The 12,565-nt window shown below is 38.1% G+C and overlaps 1 protein-coding gene across 3 annotated transcripts in view; it reads right to left on the bottom strand.

Moving 5' to 3' along the window:
• dennd4a (DENN/MADD domain containing 4A) overlaps positions 1-12,565 on the bottom strand; it is a 31,789-nt gene that overhangs the window by 18,540 nt on the left and 684 nt on the right. For 2 of the 3 annotated variants that reach the window (XM_087796741.1, XM_087796742.1), the window contains exons 2-14: positions 6,702-7,034; positions 6,317-6,563; positions 6,178-6,247; positions 5,935-6,104; positions 4,027-4,265; positions 3,867-3,933; positions 2,934-2,992; positions 2,656-2,800; positions 2,400-2,575; positions 2,007-2,107; positions 733-951; positions 457-602; positions 107-124 (exon numbers count right to left, since the gene is read on the bottom strand). In XM_087796741.1, the coding sequence (XP_087652867.1) occupies positions 107-124; positions 457-602; positions 733-951; positions 2,007-2,107; positions 2,400-2,575; positions 2,656-2,800; positions 2,934-2,992; positions 3,867-3,933; positions 4,027-4,265; positions 5,935-6,104; positions 6,178-6,247; positions 6,317-6,563; positions 6,702-7,012 (1,968 nt within the window). In that variant the 5' untranslated portion in view covers positions 7,013-7,034. The remainder of the gene's footprint in view (positions 1-106; positions 125-456; positions 603-732; positions 952-2,006; positions 2,108-2,399; positions 2,576-2,655; positions 2,801-2,933; positions 2,993-3,866; positions 3,934-4,026; positions 4,266-5,934; positions 6,105-6,177; positions 6,248-6,316; positions 6,564-6,701; positions 7,035-12,565) is intronic. The other variant, XM_087796743.1, reaches the window with a different exon arrangement.

Below are 12,565 nucleotides of genomic sequence, written 5' to 3'. Positions count from 1 at the left end.
TTCATAACAGAAGGAAAGATGACTCAAATGTGCACACAAAGCGGTTTGAAAACAAAGAAAACAAATAAACAGTTGATGGAATGAAAACATAAATGAATGAACATACCTTTCCTCCTGTGAACAACTACCAGACCGAGCAGCAGAAAAGTAGGAAAAATAGTAGATTAGTACAAAGATTAGTTGATCAGTGAGTAGGAAAACACATCTTAATAGGAAGAATGTTAATGAAAGAAAAGATAGTTAAACACTATTTAATTGTGTTATTTGCATATCAGAAACAGCAGCAGCTTTAAATTAAACCAGGATGCAGGCGCTTCTTTTTTAAATTAGAGCAGACAGGATGTGATTAATTGTCTCCCTGAATGCGAGAAAGCGAGGTCACGGCAATTTCAGTATCTGTTTCTACGACATGTTAATGATTCCGGGGTCGTAATGAGGATTAATTGCGAGTCTCACCTTATCAACACACTCGTCAAAGTAGGCCAGACTCGCGTCTTTGTCGCTGACGAAGGAACATTCCTCGATGAAGCGGCTGAACATCTGAGTCTTGGTCATGAGGGAGTAGAACCTCTGGTGGGAGCGATCTCGACTCTTGACGAAGCCTGTCAGAAACATATGCATCGTGTGAAGACGCATTCCTGCGATAACAGACGTCTTAATGATGTCGAAGCGTTCTGTTCTTTACTCTCCTTCTTGCATAAGAAGTCACACAACAGCATTTGGGAGGTTTACCTTGGATGTCAAAAAGTGAGCTCGCGTCTGTGGTTTTCTCTGACGGAGCTTGGGTGATGGGCAGCAGGTAGGAGCGGTAGCCACGTAGGATGGCGGCCATGAACCGGAGAAAGGCTTCTTGAATCTCCAACTCGAGAGTTTGGAGACTTTTCCCACCGCTGAGCTCACTATCTGTCACCGTGTGCTCCATCTGCACATCTTCACGGTCAAACTGCCCCCCTGAGGAAACAAAGCAGAACATTATTATAATAAGTTACAGTTCAATTATTCAGACTATTTTTTTTCTCAAGGAGAAAATCCACAGAGTATTTCGTGTCTTTATCTGTTCTGTGTGTGGTCCGTCAATAAATTAAATTGAGATAAGGTTTTATAGTCTCTGATGAAAGTACGATAAACGCTGGCGCTGTAAAGTAGTGTTTTTATGGGTTTGGCATGATAATTGTTATGTCCTCCTCGGCACCCAGCAGAGAGATTAGTTCAGCAGGGTGCTGAATGAAAGTAAACCGGCTTCTTCAAAGGTCTATATAGAAGGAAATTAAATTAAAATTGGATTTCCAAAAACACTTTTGACTTCAAAGCATTTACGCAATCGTGAGGGACAAAACACTGAAAAGAATTCCATACTATTGAAGGTTAAAAGTAAAATAAAAAAAAGCCTTTATTATATAAATGCGTTTTTTAACTTTTGTATTAACTTTGTTTACAGTAGGTGCTGTAATCAGTCTGTGGTACATCCATATATTAAGCTACTTTTAAGGTTAGAACAAGAAAGTCATGAGAATCTGCCAAAGAAATCAAATTATTATTAACTTTTTAAAGTAACCAAGAGGTCAGGAACAAAAGTCACATGGTACTTGACCTATAAGATAATCATTTATTTGGTCGTGAATTTATTTGAAAGAGTTTGAAACTTGTGTTTTAAATATAAGTAAATAAAAAGTGCTTTAAATAACACATAAAAGAAACAATATTATAAGATTCACCAGAACAATCAAAGTGCACTTCAAACAAAAAATGTTAGAATTCGATTGACACGATTAAAAAAACAAAACAGACGGGGAAATGAAAAAGATAGCGTGATGATGAGGCACAAACAAGTACGGGAAACAGCAGGTGTAAATAACATCCAGCATGTGCAGTAAACACAATTAGTATGACTTTACAATACAATCAATGTCGATCCTCTTGTACCGAGCATGCACGCTGACTCAGCAGACTCAGCATCTTCAATTATTCAGCAGATCCTCACGTAAACCCACATGAGATGGACTCACCCTCAGTAAGCTGTTGATGGATTTTATTCAGGGAGTTGAGAAGATGTTTGCAGGCTCTCCTGGGTAAAATTTTCCACGTCAAAGCCTTCTTGTCATCTTTTCTGGAATAGCAACATATGGTTCTCGTTACATCGATGAAGGGTGAATACAAGTCGCAGAAATAAGACAGACAGAGATAAGTGTAATACATGCTGACAGCTTAATGTTTAGAATGTTTGAAAAAAACCCACATGAGGGATGAGTCTCAGCCTTATGTTAAGACAATAAATTTCACATTCCTTCTCTACTTGTTACATAACAGACTTCTACTGACACACGCAGATAAGCTTTTTGCTTTTAAACGTGCGAGAAAACCTAAACAAAAATAAATCACGTGTTGGTCGTTTAACTCACTGGAAGATAGTGTTGGTGTCTAGATCCACGCAGCTGATGTCGGCTGGAGGCACGTAAAGGTCAAAGTATCTGGAGTCGACACCGACGATGAAAGGGCACGGAGCGCTGAGGACGCCGGCCAGAGCGAGCGGGCAGAGAGGAATGTACGGGCACGGCCAGTGGAAGGGGAAGATCATCTGAAACGGGAAATCAATTCAATTAAAAACCACTTTTGCACTAGTTGTTCCCCTGATGAATATGTTTATGTTTGACTTACAGACACCAGTGCCTCGGTCACGCTGGTGAGTACAGCTGGACGCAGCGAGTGAACCAGAATCTTGTGCTCAGTGACGGCCAACACCAGCAGCGTAGCAGCATTTTTGGGACCAAGGTTCATCAGTAATGTGGAGAGACTTCCACCGCTGAATAGAACACAGCAGAAGAGCATTTTTTAAAAAGATAATCCAATAAATTCATTTAAAAAGATCTCTAAGTTCTTTTGAGTATATTTTATAACAGCCATCATGACCACTGATACTTTTGTGATTTACTTACCTCAGTGGTAGGGGAGAGGAAACGGGCTGGCTCAGGATTAGAGAATCATGTGGCGAGAGCTGGTTGGGAGGAAAAAATCAAAATAAGACTTATAAATAAACTTGTCTTAAGATACATTCATATATTAGGTGTTCTGTAGACTACATAATTTCAGTGATGTGTTGATCAAGCCTCATGAAACTGCTGGGTAGTGAAGACACTCATGATATAGTTTCTTAATTTTGAAAATCCACTAGACGGTACTCAATGCTTTATAATAGTGATGAAGCTTCATGAAGCAGTGTCATTATACTCATAGTCCACTAGATGGTGGTCTGTGCACTATTTTCCTTTGTTTTGAACAACTGTTCTACTGAAACAACACAGTTTTAAACTGATGGTGCCACCTACTGACCTCTAAACAACATGACACTGCTTCATGAAGCGTCATCAACACATCACTACTTTATGATCCTTGGCTCTGATCTACTTATTCTATGAAACTTGCCATCGCTTTCAAACTAAAAGTGCAATCTAGTGGCCTTTTAAAATAAAAACACTGTATCATGATACAGTGTGTTCACTACTAAGCTGTGTCACGAGGCCTCATCAAACCATCACTAGATCATTCTTAGTTTTTTATTTATGTTTCCTTGGTAAAAAAAAAAAAAGTTATTCATTGAATTAGTCGATTAAAGCTAAATATGATGAAGCCGAGAGTTTCATGATACAATGGCTTCACTATACTGCTGTTTCATGAAGCCTAATCAACCCATCACTACCTATCAATTTATTTCCCTTGAGTTTGACATGTGTGACTCAAATGTCCCTATCAGGACTTCATAGCACTATTAGCCATCTTTTAGACACACATCACAACATACTTAGCATACAATTATTTTGAATTTTTACATGTAAATATATTTACATATAATATATGTAAAAAGTCCACACCTGTACAAGGATGCGAGGTCGCTGGGTGGAGGGGAATGGCACGTGTTGCATGAAGTGAGAGATGTGTCTGAAGAAAACATGAATGTATTAGTATTTCTTTGCAGGAAACAACTCACCAAGCATTGGCATAAACAGAAAATAATGAGTCGATGAAACGTACTTCTCTATGGGAAGAGCATGCGGTCCAGAAATGGAGTATCGATAAAGGAAAGTGAGAAAGCTCCTGAACGACTGGAAGAAGGGCCAATGGGAGAGGAGACAGATGCTCTTGTTGCTGTAAACACTCTTCGTCCCATCGGGTCCGAGTTCAGAGCCGGGCAGGCCCAGCTGCGATATCTGACGATCTGAAAGCTTTTCCTCCGAGTAAGGCTCGTAGAACTGGATGGCTGCTCCGTACACCTGTACACACCATGGAGGTGTTAAAAGGGAACAGAACAACAAACACATTTTTCCACAAACATAGACCACCTGATGCAAACTCAGAGGTACTTTCAAAGATTTATTCAGATTAGATCTGGCATCTTCACGGAAGCATTTCGCTTAAAATTAATCAGTGAAAACACATTCATGACTTTGAAGTCTTCCTCTGTAAAATAAATAAACAAGTAAATCCAGACACGGAGTGCCAGGAGAGAACAGCCTGCAGGATTCAGGTTGCAGGGAAGAGGCTTAGAGGCATCCTGCGTTTAAACCCTCGACACCAACCCAGTGGCGCATGAACCATCCATTATTCAAAAGATAAGCTGCAGAATATCTTTTATGCTGCATTGCTCTAAAAAAGACAAGCACTTCACTATTTAAAACCCTCCTAACTCCAAAAATGGACATTGATTAAAGTAGTCATGGAAGTAAACATAGCAGTTCATTAAAAAAAACCCAGTCCTCAAGGGAACCCAGTCTGAGGAAAACATGAATTCTGATAAAGATAAAAGGCAACTGCAAATTAAATTAAAAAAAATTATAATTATAGTATTCTAAGAATTCCTAATCTTGAATCTCATGACTATAATATATCAATCTTAATAATAATCTTTATTTATAAAGCACCTTTCAGACTGACCAGGGTAACATTATATAATATGCTTGTGGGTCAAATGATCTGAAGCAGGTTCGAGGATCAAAAAAGGTGTTACCAAGTGGAGCAAGGGTGAGAGAAAGTTTGAAGTAAGACCTGGGAGAACTAAGGATGAGAATAAAAAAGAGAGAGGGGATGTGGGGGATCATATTAGCAAGATGATGGATACGAAAGTTAAGGACCAAAAAAAAAGTTGGAAGTGAGGGAAAAGGACGAAGAGTGGTTGGCTCAGGCAACATCACAGTTACAGTATTTAGAGAGAGTATTGACTTCAACACTATTTTGAAGGCTGAAAAAATGTCTAATGAATGCAGGAAAAGTTCTGGGATGAGTTATTCTGCGCTGTGTACGGATTAAGAGATGTGAAGAGGAGAGTGAAGGCATGATGGAAAGATGAGAATCTGTAACACAGCGCAGTACTGAAACACTTATAAAACAGTAGTTCTGACACGAAAGAAAGAAGGAGAATCTCAAGAGTGAAAGTTAAAGATGCTCAGGAACTTAAAAGGCATGACTTGACTAAAATTAGTAAACGAGTCTGTTAAGGAATAAAGACATAACTGTGAATATCAGAGGGACAGTTTGGATGTGAAGGGAGCTGGGAAATGGGAGGATGGACGGTGAAGGCAAACCCTGAAGGAAATCGGTAACAAAAGGAGGCTCATAAATGAATTGTGCACTATGAGATAACAACAAGAAGGTCACAGTTAGGTAAGAACACATCTTTATCGTATCATGGCAACTGATCCATTGGAAAATGTCAGTTTGTACTTAATCTTGTTAAGTCTTTCCATCTAGCAAATCATTATATAACCAATATGGCCATGATTTGTTACTCCCACACAACAAGCTCTGATCTTAAAATTGGATTCTAAGTATTGATGTGACACTGTCTACCCTTAACAAGCACTCAGGCTACAGACTCCAATACATTGTTATCATACATGCAGTGGATTAATCAGTCCTTTTTGGTCCATGAATAAATCTTAGTACCTTTTCTCCTGATGCCCCTGTCAGTACAAATGTAGAGAAGACGGGCAGCGAGTGTTTGGTATGAGCCGGCCAGCGCTCGATTGTCGCCCCCATAGGCAAACAGAACATCGGTACGGATTCTGGCAGTGGGAATGACTCATAGTCGTCCTCAGGATACCGACAGAGCAGCCCTGAAAAACAACCGGCCATCATTACTTTACCTGCTTGATGAATGCACGACATTAACGTGGTATCGACGCTTACCTGCTTTGAATGCGATTGTGTTGGCTTTAGCAAGAGACTTCTTATAGCAAAGATAAATGGATGATCCCCACTGTAACACAAAAGAGGTTTAAGAAAAGTTTGTACTTGAAAAAGTTGTCAGTAAGGGATTTTCCCCCACCATGCTGCTGTTAAGGTTCTTGTCCAGCTTGCAGAAGGTGTGAGGTGGTGTCTCCCCCTTGGCGGGGATGATGACGCACACATCTGTGACGGCCAGTGAGGTGTGAGGCTGGCTCTTGGGGGCACGTCGGTACGTGATATAGATTCGCTGTGAGGACGAACTGCTGATGTTGGCGGGGCGACCTGAGGGCGTTGTCTGGACGATGTGGCATCCAGGCTTCAGCTTCTCCTTCCACTCGTACAAAACCCTGAAATTAGGATTCACCTTAAAACCAGTGAAACTCGGATATGTGAGGCTAGAGGATGTGTTTACAAGGAGATTAGGTCGAGAGGTGATTAGTGGTTCTGTGTGAGTAAAAGGTCAGTCACCGGGGATTATTGCTTACCCAAGATCTATCAGTGGAGGCTTATCTCTGCCTCGCTTGAAGCACAAGAAGATCTGCGGGCCCCTCAGACTGGATCCATTCAGTTCCGCCGAGAGGCCTGAGGGGGTGTTTTCTACACATGTGAACCCAGGGGGCACCTCCTCGCCCAGAGAGCGGATGATTACGGCCACATCTGTAATAGGGGCTTTGGGTTTCACAGACTTTGGACCACCGTCGTCAAAGGGCAGTTCATCTTCCAAAGGCTTGGACGAGTCAGTCAGGCCTGCAACCACGAAGTAGTCGGCTACACGAGGCCCTTTATCCTCCATCATTTCCCCATTCCCACTCTGCGGGCTTAAAGAGGGAGACAGGAGAAGAAAATTCAAATGAGTTCGACATTCATTAAAAATCCTGCGGCATGTAGTCGAGCTTCAAAACAAGAGGAATATGAATCATGTCGAGATTACTCCCTGGGCACGCTGCGTTAATAACTTTGCTTGAAAAGTCGTGACTGTACAACATGTAAAACAGCAATCCCTCAATACATACCAATGAAAGAACAGCTTCGGCAGCACCTGGGTCTAGTTAGCATGCATTCCTGCCTAGAAAAATACCATATATCACTCAGGAATATAGGCGGACTTGTGATTAGTGACCTTGTTACATGCCATGACCGTTTATTTTCAATCCTACACATGCCTTTTTCTACAGAAAAAAAAAGCATGTCTGGGAAAGAAAGAAAAGTCATCCAGTGCAACCCTTTTTGAGCTTTTAATGTAAGTGATATTCTCGGCTCTCCAGGAGGATGTGAAGAAAAAAAAATAGACAGGTCTCCAGTGAGTCAGCTTGCTGTAGTTAGAGTGTGGAACCCTGGAAGTACGGTTAATGCTGCGCCAGCATCGTCTTTTTGACTTCTTCCTCTGAACTGTTTCTTCACATTCGTGGGAAAAGTCATTATTGGCAAAGAGTTATTCCGTCCTCTTATGTGTCATTGCAATGAAGCACTGGTGGTGACTGTATCTAAAGTACTTACAGGACTTTGGCTTTCGCTATAATGAATGCGTGTTATGTTTCCCATGCGACTCTGAAACAGAACCGAAAAGTTAACAGGCTTAGGGCGTTAGCCTGACTGCTAATGTGATACAATGGAAACATGGACTATATACATGCAATCCTCAGGGCGGCACTTGCAAGGCCAGTCACTTTCAAAAGATAGGCAACACCACCACTGTATTCAATCTACAATCGGATCCAATTTCTGTTATATAAAGCAATTTTCAAAACTTTGTTTGAGAAAACCAAAGAGAGAGCCTCTTGTTTTTCCAAAGTGAACCGACTAACCTCAGTTTTTCATGAACTTACTGTTGAATCTTTTCAAAATCGATAACACACTATGTATTTTTGCCAAAGATGCTGTTATTATTTTATGAACAGAAACCCTTTCTGCCCTGTTTTTCTTTTTTAGTGTTGCTCTTATCCACACCAGGGTTCTCAAACTTAACTATCTTGAGGGCCACTAGAGGTCAACTCTTGTCAATACCGGGCTGTCAAATGCTAGGCGGTCTTTGAACTGTTGTTTCTGCAGAATTTTTTGGTATTTTGTGTGGTTGCACTTTTTGAATTTTTGGACATTTTTGTTATTTTTCAAGTGTGTTTCTGTAAGGGGGAAATATGTTTCATCTAAACAATAAAATCAAATATTAATGAATAATAACATTTGATGCGATTATCTTTATTGATCCCCAGCCTGACATTGTTGCTTTTGTTTATTGTTTACTTACTATTTCCTCAACTTCAGTATAGTACAACAGTATTCAGTATTGTACATAATCATACATATGATTTTTTTATTTAATGTACAGAATTCCTGATCTTTTGTTAAGCAATTATCAACTGTAAATAAACTATGGTACAAAGATGGAGTCCATTGCCTGCCTTGCACTCGTAAAAACCTGAAAAGCATTATTATATATTTTTTAAATGGTCTGGCCCTCCTGAATCTTCCTCTATATAGTAAATATCTAGTCAAAATAAAATTGTTCGCTAAATTTGAAGTCCATATTTAACTAGCAAATCAATGAGCCCCTTGAATTCATTATAATAACTTATAGTTCATTGCTGAAGTAAACTGTTTTGTAAAACCATTGTCAAACTATATTTCTTCAAGATCACTTTCTTATTCAGTAAAGTAACAATTGTATTCAAGTCAGTGTTTTGATTGTATATTGTCAATATTGTAGGGATGGGAGGCATTGGTAGAAAACTGTTTTACAATTGATCCCAAACTTAAACTGCATATCATGTCATATCACTGTCATCTTTATCTTTAAACTAGAATAAGAGCTGATGTCTCGTGATAGAGATGAAATGGAATATACCTCCATTAAATGATAATAAACAACTTAAAATATACAACCATGTGATGTTTCACAGCCGGTTATTGATGCAAAATAATATTCTGTGTTGCGGGAAAGTTGACCAAATTTGTCATGTACTGAGCTTGGCAGTGCCAACCACAAACTATAATACACTTTTTGTTTACACTCCACTTCACTTGATGATGTAACAAGCCCTAGCGAGCCAAGGGGCAAGAGTTATCTTCTCTACAGTGTAGTCGCATCACTCCCGTCGGTCCATAAATACCCTCTGTCAGCAGGTTTTTGCATCAACCCAGATGATGAGAGCACAGATTTTTTTTGATACATAAACATAAAAAACAAAGTTGGGGATTAAAGCTATCATGACGTTCAGAATGACAATAACTGCCTACAAACAGGAAGCAGACCAAAAATCATATCTAATCCAACTCACCATGGCAACCACATAAAAAGAGAGCAGTGAATGAGATCTCAGAGAGAAAGAGCTTTTGTAATGAGAGTCTACTTTCTGGTGGTGTGTTGTCATGGCACCACTTTAACTAGGGATTAACACTTCTATATCAAGACTTTTGCAACATGGATGGTTTATTGTTCATGTCTGTTTATAAAGTCTTGCCCAGAGAGTGGACGTTACTGGAGACAATGTCCTTGTAAGGAAACACGTGGTATTAAAGAATGACTAGAGCTTCTCTTAAAGTTTGCACCAGTGGGATAGAATCAGAATTTAATTTTTATTTACAAGCCTTTAAAGATGCAACTTAAATTATGGATGTACATTGAAAGAAAATCTTTTAAGGTCTGTGTTATCTTTTATTTTTTAATTTAAAAAAATTTCAGTCAGTTAAACTATTTCCCGAAGGAGACCTCCTGAGGGATCAATAAAGTTTTACCTTACCTTACCTTACCTTAATTCCTTAAATTCCTTAATTTCCTTTAAAATGAAAAAGTCAATCAAAAACTAAAAATATTTACTGTTTGCTAGTAGATACATTCTTAGTAGGTTTTACTCATTTGATATCAAATGATATCACTTGTGGGATTGAGTTGGACACAATTTATTGAATCTGTTAAACTGGCGATGACAGTGTTGGTGCTTCCCAAAATCATTTCCAGCATTCTAGTCTTCTTTAAATTTAGATTGTTGAAGGTCAACTCATTTTGGGGGTTAAGTGTGTTTACGTTTAAATCTTGGACCTCAATTGTACTCATCAGTATTTTTTTGTTTGTACAAAAACTATCATATTCGTAATTTAAATATTTACATTAGAAAATGTTCTTAAACCCTGCCCACTGAAAACGCTTTGTTTTTCTGGAGATACAATCCCATTTACCATAACCACACCCACTCTGCTGTGATAAGCCAAGTATTAATGTCACTGGGCATCATCAATCCTGGGAGTATCCACCTCCAAGGCACTCGTTGTATAAACAAAGCAGGGCTTGAATACAGCTGGCTGGAGGAGGAGTGAAGCCATTATAACATCATAACAACATTAACATTTCAGACGGGGGAGAACATTATAAAGTAAAAACTTCAAAACATGGTCATGATGATTGATATATTGATATACATAACTAATTTTCATGACCTTGAAAGGACATATGTTTATTATTATAAACTATAAGGCATTTAAAACCTATATATATGAAACCTCAGATGACTTTTTCACAAATCTTTCCACTGATTGCACCACTTCCACTTGAGTTAGAAACTGGAAGTGACACTTGTCTCCTCAAAAGCTGCAATCTTTTAATTCACAACACGTCTTGCACCACAACTGAAAGAACACAGCGGATTTCCTTCTCAAAAAACGTCTTTGTTTTCGTCAATTGTTGCTTTCCCGAGTTACCTTGAATCAGTTATGACGTTTTTTAACATTCAACTGTGCCACTTACAATAATTCCCGTCAAAACACCTTCAGATACAGCGTCATTATTATGACCATAAATGTACTGTGATCATGTATATGAATGCTTATATCTAAACTTATGTTAGCACATCTTTTATATACAATAACATTTGGTACTTCTTAAAATGGTAAAAAAAATAATTACTTTTGTCTTGAGAAATTTTATTGTAAACCGTTAGGTGTTCTGTCCTACCAGAGGGCAAAGTTCCTTAAAAAAAAAAAAAAAACTTTATTCAACTTTAAATGACTGAAAACAGCTTCTCCAATGACGCACAGAAACATATGTGATGTGTGTGAGACACAACACTCTCTTCCCTTCTTGCCTTTGCTTGACTTCTCATTCATTTTTCATTCTTGGTGTTGACAGGTTTCAGTGATATATAAACATTCAGTTTGTGCTCTATTTTACGACAAATATAAAAACCTTTTTAACTGTCATGTTGATGCATCGCTAAAACATACAAATGCAATTTTTGGTGTTTATTTTAGGCATTTATGAAAACCATAAACATAATTTATTAGCGTACTTAGAAGGAACTTATCATTTTAACGTATATAAACGTTCATTTGGTTTAGATATTTACATGACGAAAAAGCTTCTTTTTGATCTATAAACTCAAAAAATGTTATAGTTTTTATAACAGTAATAAAGGAAAAAAAAAGTGCAAGACAAGAATAAATAGTTTTTCCATCTATTTATTGATTAATATAATAATAACATTAAGATTTATTGTTGTTTTTTTTGCATAACCATTAAACCACATGCATGCTGGGATAGTATCCCCCTCGCAACTAGATTTCCTCAGGAGCCACATTTAATACATAATTATAAGGCGCCATCGAGCATAAGTAAAGTAGCAAATACTATTAAATGAAGTAATAAAATGAAGCAAAGATATGCCACAATAATAATATTATTGTGTTTATGCCACTTTGAAACAAATTAAATACAGTATATATTGCTTTTTTTTCCTACATTTAATAAAATATATAATAACATCTCAGTTAATAAGCATTTTCTATTGCTTATTTTGTGTCTTATTTCATCAGTTAATTCTGTACCGCAACCATAAAAAAAATTCCTATGGTTTGTCGACAATAAAAGCTTCTGCTTCAGATCTTTTTCAGAGTAAGTAAGTAAGTAATTTTTATTTATATAGCGCTTTTCCAGACCAGGGTCACAAAGCGCTTAAACGATCAAAACAATATTCAATAAAGTATATACTCTAAAGGTCAAGATAAAACTGATTGTCAATAAATACTCAATATATGACAAAAGCATGGGACAAAACAAAAACCCTTGAGTAATATTTAGAGTCTAGTAATGAATAATAATAATTCATAATAAAATTGTTGTTTTCTTCATGATCTTTAAATTGACAAGGGCCACATACATGCAGTTAAAGGGCTGCATGTGGTTATTCATTATTCATGGTTATCATTCTAAGTCAATGCAGGCTTTACAATACAGACCAGACTAACATCTATTTTCATCTCATTTGAACTGTGTTGCCTTCACTGTCTGTCAGGAGAGCAGGTCACTGCTGGACACTGCATCCTGGTCAGGGCAGGATTAGAGGGCTGTGTCCAGGCAGGG

Source organism: Callionymus lyra, chromosome 8, assembly GCF_982586985.1.
Source record: "Callionymus lyra chromosome 8, fCalLyr1.hap1.1, whole genome shotgun sequence".
NCBI classification, from domain to species: Eukaryota; Metazoa; Chordata; class Actinopteri; order Syngnathiformes; family Callionymidae; genus Callionymus; species Callionymus lyra.
Note: the sequence above shows the minus strand (reverse complement) of the source record. Positions and strands in the feature narration are given on the sequence as shown.